Here is a 14,785-nt window from a genome sequence, read left to right as displayed (position 1 = left end):
AAATACATTTTGGAATATTTTTAGTATTTTTGTAGTATTTTCGGTATATTTTGAGAATAATACCGCAATAGATTGTGAAATATCACAAAAGCTTTTGCAATATTATATTTCCGCTTTATTCGCGAACAAAGTAATGGACCTAACTGTTGTTGGTACAATACGAAAACGAAACGAGAAGAATACGGCAAGAGTGACGACGCGCTGATGAGTTCTTGATTTCAACTACTTTGTGATTCTATTTTAAGTTACATTAAGCCTAACTTAACTAGAGTGGCGAGGCGATGCGAATTCGCTCAGAGAGCAAAACGAAAGCTTTATTGCGCTCTCGCTTCGCCCTAATTCTAATAACTTCATTTGATAACTTCATGCTCTTAATTACACTAAATCAAATGCGCCAACAGATTGCTTTTATTCAAAATGGGTAGCGGGTATCTCACAGTCGAGCACACTTGACTGTAGCTTTCTTACTCGTTTATCATATTTCGGTAATGACAACACCGTTACAACGTTGATCTAAAGTTGCCACATTGTTAAAATCTTTAAGATGATACAAGTTGGCAGCATCGAACATAATAAGTACTTGGTATCGATAGATTTTACATACATATTTATTTTATGGTTTTGTCAGTGTAATTCCACAGTCCGTTAGTGTCAATGGATAAAATATTTACAATTTACACTACACATGAAATTTAGGTGACTTGCCCATTTTTTTAGAAGACTAATTAATTTCTTAATTTTGACTATTGCCAAGAAGACCTGCCCGTTGAGCTGCCTCCTCCCGGCGCAACTGCTGCTCCGACTCGATACGTGCCACACACTCGGAAGGCTGTGACGACGGAGCTGCTAAGGAATACCAACTATTGCTCTTGAGGCGTGCCATCACTGCCCGATGCATTTCGGGTTGATAGCGCTTGAAGATGATATAGTGGGGATCCTTAATGGGTGGAGTATCGAACATATGCTCCAAGCTCGAAGCGATGCAGGCTTTTACACGGAGAGAATAGTCTACTCGGCTGTGGGATAGTAGACGCATTGCCTCCATATTGTTGACGTCGCTTAGAAGAATGGGTTCTCCATTCGATGATAGTCCCATGCAGACACTGCCTTCCGGATCGGCAAATATAAGTTGAATGTACTTAAGAATATGCCAAATGTGATGCTCCTTCTTGTTCCAATATTGAAAGAGAGGCGTCAAATCAAGACTATGTGAGATCGTACAGATATGCGGATGAAAGACGCCCTTCTCAAAAATGACTGTGGGCAGACTGACTGCATCCGGGAAGAGATCCGGCAGCAATATGGAGAAACGAAAGATGCCATCCGCATATAAACCGCTGTGTATAAAGATCACACCGAACCAAAGCACGGCACTGGAATAGCTGGGTATAGCATAAATGCCCTTCAACTGCATCTGCTCGATCAGTTGATACTCGGCTATCACCTTATAACCTTGGGTGATCAGAGCCAGCGTCTTGCTGTTGGTTGATGTGGTCTCCAGACACATGTCTGCGGCTAGCAATGAAATCTAATTGGCAACTTGCAATGGATCATTCGTACTTCAACTTACTCAAATATTGCAAAATTTTGAAATGTTGGGTGGAAATTTTATGGAGTGTATGTTGTGTGTCGTGTTGAATTGTGTTGTGAGTCTTTTAATAAACTATAAATAACTAACTTACAAACTTACATCTTGAAAGCATTCACAAAGCCTCATATTCAAACTGAAATCAATGAAATCGATAACGAAATAGTTGATCAAATGTTCACGGTGTCATAATTACATAGGGTCCAAAAGATATGTCTCATTGTCGTGAAACTCAAAAAGTATCGCCACCTTTGTTACTTCTTTTAATAACATTTTGTTTAAGTAGTTGTATTAGTAATTGTTCTTTCGCACTAGTCAAATATATTTAAAAACCGAATCGATTGACCAATTTCGCAATCTGCTAGAGGATTCATATGGCGAACTTTTAATATACATGTGTTAATGCAGTTCCAATTCTACATAAGCATACATTATGAAAGACGAATCTTTCAATATACACATGTATATGTATATGTATTTTTTGTAAGTCTATTGACTTTGATGATATTCTTATCAGCATTCATATTCTTTATCAGCATTTTAACATTTTATACTTCATGACGATATCGTTTGTTAAGAGCTCCCATCTTAAACCTATTTAATTAAAGGCATTTAGAGCTTCATCAGCTTTCATGTCAATAACAATAATTCTTAAAATTAAGCTCGCCAAATTGAAATGATTTTAAGGAATAAAGATTGCTTCACAACAGTAATATTCATATTGATAAAGTTAAATTGTAAAAACTCTTATTAAATAAAGTATTTTAATTAGGGATTGCAAATTGAAATTTACTGAAATAAATAATAATACATAAATAAAATTTTTGATTTAATGAATGAGTAAAATACATATTTGTTTTATTTTATTTGTCAATAAAAAACAATAATAATATAGAATCTATAAATTTAAAACATTTGACATTTTTCTACTATAGTTAAAATAATAATAATAAAATATTTATAAGAAAAAAATTTGCTAACAGCGTGATTTGTACTTAAGAGGAGATGGATTCTTGATAATTTTCAAGTTTATTATCCCATCCTTACACACTGTGGATGCCGGGTGTAATTATGTACAATGTAGTGAGCACTGAACACTAAATAACATTGCAAGCACTTACATTTATGCGGCATGTCAACTTGTGAAGCAGAGAAACGGGAATTGCCCACTGGGACAAGCAAAAAACTATGTCCAGCTTCAGCTTGAGCTGCAGCGACAACTGCGTGGTGAGCTGAGCGGACACTTGGAGGGCATAACGACTGGACACCGGTCGCGGACTGGTACCTCGTATATATGTATGTATATGTAGTATGTTTGTATGTGGACTCGTACTCAGCGGTATATTCAATCATGTCAAGTGTAATAATTTTGCGAATACTTGCAGCATGATACAAACAAGCTGCACACACGCCACGCAGCATCAGCATCGCATAGACAACGTCGCATGTGTTTGTGGATTTTTGATTTATGACTTCAATGGTCTGATGTACGGTTCTTTCACGCACTCGCAACATAATGTGGCATTATAATGTCGCATGTCACACACACACACACGCAGATACTTAGTATGTTAGTACATATGTACAGACTATATGTTCGTATGTACGATTTGTTATGAATTTATTATGTGACGGAAGTCAAAAGAGGGACTCACTGTAAGTCGCTCTTCAACTTTATAAATACTATATACGAGCATCATAAATATTTGCATGCCAATGGCCGCAGCTGCTAATTGGCAGTCACGTAGCTACAGCTAAAGGCAGTTTTTTTTTTTTCTTTCATATCTTTTGGCACTTTCATTATTTGACCAAACATATCATAAACACTCTGACAGACAGTGAAGCTTCTTTGATAAGTTCCCCAACGACTCAAAGATAAGAAATCCCCCACAAAAAAATAAATGAATAACGAACGGAAATACAATTTTGTATCACCAAGGAGTTGCTGTTGCTGTTGCCGCTGCACTGTCTGTTGCTGAAATGCAACTCATTAAAATTTATACTCTGATATGATATGATACGTTATGATTTGTGACTGTAGCTGACTTTCTTTCTGGCTTGGTTAACGCCAGTTGTCAGTGCATTGACATGGGTGCAACACCCAGGCGCAGAAAGGGTCAAGCGGCAACAATCCGATGGGATTTCGACTCGCCTCATTTTCACCTACCCACATTTTGGTTTTGGTTTTTGTGGGCCTTGCAAAAACTAACCCATGTCAAAATGTTTGGCTTGTTTTATAGCGCTAAGGGCAATTGCTAATACGAGTTTCGATGCCTTGCCACATACTACTATACACCGTTAACTTGGCCTGCACCTGTGGGGAATTGCTTGTCACCTGGGCCCGCCACGCAACACGAATCGCAACATTCAATTTCAGCTTTATTTTATTTTATTATTTTTGTTTTTGTTTTTGTTGTTGCTGTTGCTGTTGCTGTTGTTATTGCTGTTTGACTGTCTTCTTCCTTTGAGCAACGACTTTTATGCGGGCAGCACTTTTTCGTGCCGCCTTTTTAACTTGCCTTTTTTTTGTTACTTTTTCTTATCAGCTTTCTTCATTTATGCTACGCTGCATTTTGGGTCGTTCTGAGCGCGGCTCGGACCAGTTGTAATACGGTGGCATATAACACTTAAGTGCTTGTTGTTGTTATATAAGATAAACTTTTGCGAGGCCCACATGTCTGTCCAAAAGCCAAAAAATACATATACAGCAAAGAACCAAAAGAATAATAACGTGCTGCCAATTTCATTTACTGCCACTTTCATTAACCAAAAAGGCGCAAAAAAGGCATGCGGATACTTTATCTGCCCTCAGAATGTTGCAAGTTAAAGATAGGACATGTGTGTGTGTGAGACTTGTTCAATGTGTAAAAGAATTGACTTATACCAAAGTGTTTTGATCAGTTCTCGAAAATGGCTCTAAAACCATTTAAACGTAAAATGCAATTTCCAATTGGCAAAAGGCTTAAGAATTTACTAAAAATATAGTATATAAAGCTCTTGCTTAAAAAACTAGCAATAATCGGACTCTTAAAATAAACGAATTTATTTAGTACAATAATATCTTCACTCTAAAACTACTACCCAAAATTATTTTTAAACAAGTAAGAAAGTTACAGCCGAGTATGCTCGACTGTGAGATACCCGATAACCATATTGAACAAAAGCAAAATATTTCAGTATTTTTCCAAAAATAATATAAACCAAACAATTAAAAATTCCAAATTGTGTATTTGGTATATCAAAATATATCATAGACGGCACAATATACCAGATTGTCAGCCAAAGCAACTAAGACCCCTAGTAAGGAGGCGTTTTTGCACATACAAAAGTATTTCTTTAATAACTTCCACAATTTTAAAGCTCTAGTTTTAAAATTACGCTTGTTATTCGATTTTTAATAACATAAACAAATTATAGCTCTATCTCTTAAAGTCTCCGAAATCCAGTGATTCATACGGACAGACGGACATGGCTAGATCATCTCAGCTGTTGAAGCTGGTGAAGAATATATATACTTTATAGCGTCGGATATGCCTACTTCTATCTGTTATATACATTTCCCGCCATAGAATGTAGTGCAATAGTAGTAGACTGTAGTTTTCTTACTTGTTTATTTAGTCAAGATCCCATGAAAAATAGAAGCATAACATCACAATTTAAAATGCATATCAATGAACCTCTAATAGAATTAATCAAGAATTTGAATTTTTATTCATGAATTTATTTATGAATTTACGAGATTGTTATGAAATTTTTTAGCACATACTTTCAGGCATTGACTAAAAATGCGGCAGCATCAAAACGAGTCAAAAAGTTGGAAACTCGAAAAATAAGAAAAAGGGCGGAATTATTATGATGTGTATAATTTAGCTTGCTTTGATTTATGTGGATTTTGTGTAAAGCATTGTCATTGGCTTTGTGTGTGGCACATTTAAATTAGATGCGAACTCTTTCACTTGCCGTTCATTTCGAGTACTCGAACTCGCACTCACAGTCACAGTCACACTCATAGTCGCAGTCGTTGTCGTTGTCGTATTATTATCCAAAGTATTTGGTAAGGAATGGAGTAGAACAACAACAACAACAACAACAACGACAACAACAGCATATACTAATATTTGCATAATCGTTGGAAAAGCAGAGGCAGAGCAATTATTTCTTTAAAAATAAATTGCATGCACAATTGATAGCAATAGGAATAAGCCATGCCAAGGAGTGGACCACCAAAGCAAAACAACTGAGCTCAGTTCAGTTTTGGATCGGTTTAGCTTGCAACAAAAAGCAGGCAGCAGGCAGCAGCCATCAGCGAGCTGCACACAGAGAGCAGTTGTAATAGCCACACAGTTAGCCGTCTTCAGGTAAAACAGATCCAGCGACGAATTTGGTCAAAACGACTTTGGGTGCTAAGCGACACACAAGCGGTGGCCGGGGCCGGGGCCGGGGCCGTGGTGGGGAGCTCAAGGGAGGCGTGGCAGCTCAAAACCGAGCTTAACTCAGCTCGTTTTTTGCGATTTGTGTGTACGCCTCATTCGTTCGTATTTGCATATCGATTTGGAGTTTTTAGACTGGCAGAACAACACGCTGGTGCCTTGCTTTTGGTTTGGTTCAGTTTTTGCTGGCATTGCCTTGTGCTTCCTGCATGCCAAAAGTATTTGCATCCATCGGATACACTTGGCTTCATTTTATTTGCAGCACAAACAATTGCATAATTGCTATGCGGCCATAGAATTTGAATTTATTGGCCAAGCATTTAGCCCAAAGGCCACGACGACGAACACCACAAAAACCAAAAACAAAACCAAATAGCAAACAAAACGCATTTAACACTCATAAATTTCAATTCACACTAACTTGCCAGGCAATATCAATAAAATTCAATTGCTATTATTATTATCATTTTCTCTCATTTTATTTGACTTTCTATTTTTCTTATCGGTGTGCACTTGTGAGAAGAGAACCCTTTCAAATTGAGAGAAAATTCACTGAATGGTGACAAGATGCTTGAGCTGCTGCTGATATGCTCGATAAGCACGTGCCATTAGCTCATGATGTTTTAAGAGCTAGCTGGAAGCAGGAGCCAAATAATGGGTGGGAAGCACTTTCAACAATTTTAATTTGCCGCTAGAACAAAACTTGTCTCAAAGTGTGTTTTTCTTTTTTCGGTTTTTTTTGGTTCTACCATTTTTGGGGGCAGTCACGTAGCCATAAGTTGACCCGCTTTGTTGTTGCAAGAAAATTGAAAACTTTATGTGCCCAAGTACCTATAACACTTGGCTTAAAAGGGTTCGATAAGTTACTAAAAATAGTTATCTCTATTAACATCTCTTTTATGTTCATTATGTTCGTTATTAAGTATAGGGTATTAATGAGTCAGATAATGGGATATATCAATTATGAAGCCAAGCCTTGCTGTGGAAATAATTAAAACTATGGAGAAATTCTTCGGCTTGTGTTGTCTTTTGTGTCAGTTGATTTTTCAACCGCTTGAAATACTCGAACTCGAATTCGTACATTTGCCCTGACAATGGATATTCCTATAAGTCACTCATTATGTCTGCTTTCGGTCGCGGTTTATCATGTTCGTGGTTGACAATCGCGCGGACACAAATGAAGCAATTTTCTTGACATGCAAAACGTGCAACAGTTGCAAGATTCGAGTACCGAATTGGAATTGGAGCAAACACAGCAACAGTTGCAGCAGTTAATTTTCGTATATTTAATTCACCTTAAATTATTGTAAAGCCCAAGCTGCAACCTAAAGACAGGAGAGCGAGAGAGCGAGAGACCTGACCGCGCTTTGATGTGAGCTCCATTAGCCGGAGCCAACTCCGTGGCCATGCCAAGACGAGTTAACTCAAGCTGAGCTGAGACGTCAAAGGTAAAGTCAGAGCTGCATTTCCGTTGATTTGCAAGGCAAATCAAAGGCTTAATGAATTCATTTCAATTAAATACGAAAAAATAAAAATAAAAACAGTCAGCAAATCCCCAACAACAGCAGCCGTGATAGACGAATGCCAAAGACTAAAGACCCGCCAGGCAGCCGGTTAGCCTTTAGCATTAATAAATAGTTTAGTTGCCGTTTAGTTTAGATTAGCTTTGAACTGGCTCGCTGGGGGAGCATATGAGAAGAAGACTTGGCATTTGAATTGAAGAAATAAGCCAGCAGCTTCTACTAATTGATAGTGATCTGTTTGTGAACTGATAGAACTAGATAGATACGAGCTACTACTCTGCAGTTGACTTGACAATTGAGAACGAAGCTTGGAATGCAAGTTTCAATGTTGTCAGTTTGGCTTCACGCAAAAACAACTTAAATGCTAATGTTTTCTGTAATTGTTATGTTATTGCGCTACACTTGTGCTATTCTATTATGTGACGTACAGACAATAAAATAAGACAAAATACTATTCGAATCTCTTAAGTGTATAATAAATCCGAATTTCTTTAAAGCTTCTTAAGTTTGAAGAAGGTCAATCACCCGAGACTGCAACTTATTGCTCCCCTTATTTATTTTTGGCAGACAGCCGGATAGCCGATAAGCCTTAAGCTGCTTAATCGATGACCAGAGAGTTGTCAAAAAATAATTCACAAGCCGCCTGAAAGGTAAATACGAAGACAGCTTGGCGTATACGTAATGTTATCAGCTGTGTAAATCTACCCTGCTGGGATTTCTTTTCCCCTTTTTTTCACTTCTTCACCTCATACAACGGAACCTGCCCGCCTGGTTATAGTACACGCCGAAGCAGCGCTAAATCAGCGTCGGGCCCTTTACATGAGAAATATTTTAGCAGACCATGCAAAAATGGTAGCAACTTGCAGCGTTCGCTTATCAGACACTGACGTATGCAGTCCAAAAAAGAAGATGCAGAAACAAAAAATGAAAACAATAAAAAAAAAGCAAGCAAAATAAAGAAAAAATACGCAGAGACTGAGATAACGCCACAATGAAGACAGCAGAACGCGCCGCAGTTGAAAAATCGCAGCAGCCACCGAAGATTCCAAAAGCAACAGCAACAGCAACAATTGCGACGCATCAAGATAAATGAACGTGCGCCCTGCTTTTTGATACCCTTTGCTACGCGGGCAAAGGGTAGCACAATTCCCACTTCATTTCTCAATCAATTTGGTTGATTAAGTAACAATTTCAGAACGTCAATTTGCTGATGGTATTCGCTAGTCGATACGACTCAGTGTCTTGTTGATGGCTTCTTGATGCTGTTTGGCAACCAACATCAAAGTTATAATAATGCATAAGTAATTTGCAGCAGCGGCAATCGAACAAAGCCATCATCAAGAGGAGCAGCAGCAGCTTAAGCATCAGAGGCAGCATCTGTTTAAGCAACAGCTCGTGCCATGGCCACGGCATGCGGCCCAGCTCTTGACAACAGTTAATCAAAGCATAAACCAATTGAGTACAGTACTGTAAGTGACCCATCCCATCCCATCCCATCACATCCCATTCGATGCCATACCAAGCCAACCCATCAGCTCTCCATGAAGCTATCGCCTCTTTAGGTAGTTATTTATTAACTGAAAATCATATTATCGGCATATCGCTTACGGCTTACGACTTCGCTCTGGCTTTTTAGGCTCGCCAAAACTGAACAGAGTGCAGTAGCGGTCTAAGTTTATCGCCCTATAACAATACCCTACAAATATGCTATTTAAAAGTGTAATGCAATTTTGTGACAAAATTAATAAATTAATAATTGATTAATGTAGATAAATATATAATTGAAATGAGATAAAATCATATTTAAAATCGTGCTTAAGAAATTGTAATTTTGATTAAAACTCAATGTCATCTACAAATATTTTTTAAATTACTTAAAATTGAGGCATCGTTTATAATTTAAAATATGTATTAGAAATTTATTTATGTTATATGCTTTCCAACATTAACTAAATATTTATATAAAATTGTTATTTTAAGAAAAAATGTTTAACTCAAATATTTTTTAAAATTTAGTAAAAACAAAATTATTTGTATTAATATATATTTTAGATGTTTTTTAAAGATTGTCTTTTAAGTATTTGTTTTTATATTTATTTGACATTTTTAAGATAACATGACCAACTAATATATTTCAAATTACAAACTTAAAATAATTGAAAAAAAAGTTATTTGTATTAATTCATAATTTAGCTGAATATTTTTTAAGTTCTTAATATTCATATTAATATTTATTTAATATTTTTAGGATAACATTGGCAAATATTTTTAAAGTTACAAATTTTAAAGTTTAAATTTATATAGATAAAATTATATACATTAAATATATATTTGACATTAATGTTAACTTGTTATAACACAAAATTCTAATAAATAAGACAAAACTAAAATTAATTTATTTTTATTAATTTACTAATTTGAATTAAATTACTTACATTCATTTAAATTATATTTTGAAGCTTGTCTTCTCCGCGACATGAATAAAGTAATCTTTTAAAATATTGCGTAGCGCATCAGCTCAAATCTAAATGCGGCACCTTTGCTTAATTTTTTGCATCCTGCATTTGCTAGCCTTTTAAGCTTGGCAAACGGCAGCACAATGGTCTGGCCAAGACCTCAAACCTTAGGGCCACTAAACAATGCCGCGGCATGTTAAGACAAATGCCTGGACGAAACTGTCGGCTAAAAGCTTGTTGCCAGTACCATTGTGAACTAGATATTGTAGTAGCAGAATAACAAAAAAAAAAAAAAAAAAAAAACAACAAAAAAGTTAAAATCAGGAAGTGTATTATATAATTTTATAGATACTAAACTCAACTTTGACACAAATCGACTGAGTGCGGTCTGTAAACATGACATTTGCTGTACACGAGCATCGAGCATCTTGCAGCGAGCAGAGGCAAGCTATGAAGCTGCTGTTTCCCCTGCTCCTGCTACTATGTAGTGCTATGCTACTATATTGCTGAGAGTCTCCTCGTTTAGGCCACAGCTCAGTTTGGCCAGCAGCATCTTTAGTCGATCCACTCGGCACTGTATTGACGATGCTTATCGTAAAACGTTCAATTATTTTATTTGGTGCAGATGTGGCTAGCGATAAAAGTGCCTGATAGCAACTCAGCTTCAGCGGCTCCACACCACTCTGACTGCCCGACTACTGACTGCCGTTGCTGTTGCTGTTGCTGTTGCTGTTGCTGCCACAGCCAACAATGCAACGGGCCAAGTTAATGCTGCCACTGCCTGGTAGCACAATACATGCGACCACAGTTCGTTTAAGTCCGCGTATGTTTGCCCTACTCGCTGCAGCTCATTGCTGCCACAGCTTCTACTTTGTATATGAGATTCAATTAAAATCAGCACAACAACAGCAACAACAACAATAAGAAAAAAAGACAACGTTCAAAAGAAAAATCTCAAAATAATTGACACAAGAAAGCAAAGCCGCAAATTTGCCCCATCCAACCTGCGTCCCAACTAGGCAGAAAAAGAAGAGAAGAGAAGAAAGAAGAAAAGTAAAAAAAAGTCATGCTGTAAATGTTTGTGTTGATGTCCAGGCTCATAAAGTTACGGACTTTGTTTTCCTATAGAATTACCGTTAAGAAAAAATTGTTCTGGGTCGTTTTTTCAAATATTGTCAACATACTAGGTGCAAGTACAAATAAAATATTTAGGAACTCAGCTAAGGTTGTTTTTAAAAATATTAGTTTTTATGATTTCAAAGTAAGTGTAATAAATTCATAGCTGTACACTCCAAAATATAGTATTTATTTTAATTGGTATTTTTTAGTATTAAATTCGTAAATATAATTGTTAATTAATATAAATTAAACAGTAATTAAATTCTTTACTTTTATTAAATAATACACAATTACTAATAAATACAAATAAACTTAAATACTCAAAATTTCATGAGCTTATCTAATTTGATTAATTACTTTATATTTTAATATGGAATAATATCTTTACATTATTTTTCTTTTTTTTTGTATGAAAATTTACACTTCGAATAGTTTACTGATTGTTTGAACAGTTGAAACTAGTAAAACTGCAACTCAAGCCGCAAAGAGCATAAGCTGCAGATGTTCAATGCAGTGGGTAGTAAATGTTGGTGCACAGTTGCAATTAAAACAATCCAATGGCCAAATCCGAAATCCAAATGCTAACGGAAATTGTGGGCAACAAGGCTGCCCTGCGTCCCTAACTCTCTATCTATATGGCAATTTGTTTGCTATTGTTTGTTGTTTTTGCAATTAAAATTATTGTATTTTTGTGAGAAGGGATAAATGGCATGACAGAGGAGGAGGCTGACAGGGGCTCTATTGATCCGAGTGGCGACCACTACAAGTTGGCAGCGCCATTTTGTCCGTCTAACGGAAACGGAAAGTGTGCCATTATGTGAGTATGCAAGCGGATGTGGGGTCAATACAACTTCAGCTGCAGCTGCTACTGTTGCTGCTGCTGCAGCGGCATTCACAAGTTGATTTAGTTTATCTGGCATTGGCACTGTTACTGGCGAAAACCGCACTTTGTGGCCAGCAGTTGCAAGTGTGTTGTCGAACTGAAAGTTGAAGTCTTTCGGTTGCCCTGCCACTGGCACAATAAAACAGAGACTAACGCCAAAAGACCACAGAAAGTTATATCAAGCAGCCACCATTCAAATGCGAGTATTTTCTTTTTGTTTTTTTTTGTATGTGTGTGTGCCTTCTCTTCTCTTTTTTTTACAGCGTTGTTAAAACTTTTGACGCGTAACGCTTTTCGCCCCTTTCCATTGCGTCAAGGGTTTTTTGAAAATCAAATCAAAATCGCAATCAAATGCAAATTGGTATTAGATTAGTTTGTTTGCGGACGCTCCAAAGGTGCAGTGCCATCAGCTAGCTTCAACTTCAAATTAGACAGCGAAAGACAGAGACTGACAGACAGACAGAAAGACAGCCAGAATTCTCGCACTTGCAGGATACGCATCTGTTGTGAAGACTGTGACAGATTTTTCCCCCAACTGAAACTGAATTACGAGTATATTTGCGCTGTAAGACAAGCAACAGTAAAAATAAGAAAGATAACAAAAAAGAATCGCCGAAACGAATATTCTCTTGCTGAATCATAAATTGAGAGTTACAATACAATTATTGAATATTAAAATATTTTAATTATTCGTTAGAATATTAACATCAATATTTGTAAAATAAAGTTAGGTAGTATTTGCTATTCAGTAGAAATGCATATTTTTTTAATTTTTCACTGATTGCTTAAACTATAAAATAAAAGTATCACAGCTTAGAGCTCACTTTCATTGTTATTAATAGAAGTGTCAAGGTCAATGCCACACACAGTCATGTGACCCTTGAGAAGTGTATCAAAATGGCATTGCAGTTAATAACAAAGTGACGGAATATGCGACAGCAGCTGTCGCATTTCCAAACAGCTTTCAAATGCCAAAAGGTACCATGTCACTTCCAGGTCTGGCAAGTCAGTCAGTCAGTCAGACAGAGAGACAAACAGACGCAGTCTCCATCGCTGTCACCGTTACCATTTCCATCAGAATCCATCCAGCATCCAGTAGCCAGTCAGTTTTGGGATTCAACTGCAAAAGTTGGTGGAATGATTCTGTACGGTGCCACATATAAATTGAGTTTGATCAAATTAGTTTACGTATGTATGTGCGCTGGAGCGTCGAGCGCTGAGTGATGTTTTATGTAGTCTTAAATTGTTTGTTGTATGGAAATGGAATATTCGTACGAGTAGCATATGATTCCACCACAAGTTCAAGATACCGATACTTTTACGTCATAAGTATTTTAACGAATTTATTTTATTCATTGGCTTTCGATCGTTCATTGTGCCGTGTTTGGACTGCCCGTATCATTGCATATTTCAGAAAGGTGGAACCTTCCGCCTTATCATTTCATAAAGTGTTGTGTGTAAGAGAGAGAGAGAAAGAGAGAGAGAGAGAGAGAAAGAGAAATGTCTGATAATGATATTTCAATGATGCAAGAATTATTTTGGAAGGGTGACCGTATATTAGCCAAAATTTTGGTATCTTTTCAATGGTATCGATGGAAATCATGCAAGCTAATGGAAGAAAGCAAATAAATCAAATTAACCTTTTTCCAAGAATCTAGTCATTTCAAGATGAGTTGCTTAATATGATGCGAAGCATAAGTAAGTACAGTCATTATATATAAAATGACTCATTTTCGGTGGCTTTGTTTCTATTACCCTTACTATTCTTCTTCCTTTCAAAGTTTGTTTGTTTTTCCACCCCTAAACAGCTGTTTGAATGATGCAACTTTAGTGGAAACAATTGCATCATTGAATCGCATCATTTAAGCAGATGCGTTAGGTGTAAATACATATTACACTGACACTCGTTTGTCTGGGAGTTCTCAATACGAAACTTGAAATTACTAGAAACCATGTACAACATTGTATTGGTTGACTACGAAATAAGTTCACTTTATATGAGTTAATTCAATATTTTTTTTAAAGGATTTCAAATAAATTTAGACAACATGTGGGAAATGATTCTTTTGTGGTCACACAGTTAACTTCTTTGTATTGTAGGATACCAAACACAGCCAGCTATGTTGATGTTGTTGTTGTTTTTTCTGGCAAATTTTAGCCACATTTGTGCAGTTGCCAGTTGCCAGTAGCCAGATTGCTCTATTTGCCTGTGTGTTGTGCTTTACTTTTGCATGGATGCACAAGAAAGACTCTGGAATACTGTCATTGACAAAATCAAAACAATAAGTTTGTTATTTTTGAGCATGGCCAACGAACCGTATATGAATTCATGTCAGCACCCTTCTCTCTAATGTATGCTGAATATACTATGTTATATACATACAGCAAAACACACACTGACAGCTTCGTTAAGCACAGTCTTTATACGCATATATAACATACGACATTCGTAACATAATCCAAACTAAGAGTCGGCATTTTTTAGACTCAGTTGAACAAAACATAATTGATTTCAAACTTACGAGACTTGCGTCAGATACTTTTGCTGTGCTCGTAATTTAACTAATATTTACTGTACTCGTATATACAAATGTTTGGCTAACGGTCACTAATTGTTGTACATTCTATGCCATGTCAATGTCACAAATATCCAACACAACACAAGCAGCAACAAACAATTAGACCCAAACACACACACACACACACACACACACAGTGTCACATGCCCATTGTATTTTGTGTTGAACCTTGAAAGCTGTTCAGTGTTGCAAGCTGAAATTTGCATA

The 14,785-nt window shown here is 36.6% G+C and overlaps 1 protein-coding gene across 2 annotated transcripts; it reads right to left on the bottom strand.

Annotated features, from left to right (window-relative positions):
- Window positions 1–590: 590 nt before the first annotated feature.
- On the bottom strand, window positions 591–1,680 carry LOC132792879 (protein crossbronx-like). 2 transcript variants are annotated; one of them, XM_060802400.1, is made up of 2 exons: window positions 1,571–1,680; window positions 591–1,515 (listed from the first exon to the last, which is right to left on the bottom strand). In XM_060802400.1, the coding sequence occupies exon 2, from the start codon at window positions 1,505–1,507 to the stop codon at window positions 734–736; it is 774 nt and encodes a 257-aa protein (XP_060658383.1). In that variant the 5' UTR covers window positions 1,508–1,515; window positions 1,571–1,680; the 3' UTR covers window positions 591–733. The 2 variants fall into 2 exon arrangements, with proteins under 2 accessions (XP_060658383.1, XP_060658385.1); XM_060802402.1 differs by having other exon boundaries at window positions 591–1,528; window positions 1,571–1,672.
- Window positions 1,681–14,785: the final 13,105 nt, after the last annotated feature.

The sequence above is a fragment of the Drosophila nasuta genome, chromosome 3, assembly GCF_023558535.2.
Source record: "Drosophila nasuta strain 15112-1781.00 chromosome 3, ASM2355853v1, whole genome shotgun sequence".
Classification (NCBI taxonomy): domain Eukaryota; kingdom Metazoa; phylum Arthropoda; class Insecta; order Diptera; family Drosophilidae; genus Drosophila; species Drosophila nasuta.
The sequence above is the reverse complement of the archived record's forward strand: the minus strand, read 5'-3'. Positions and strand labels throughout refer to the sequence as shown.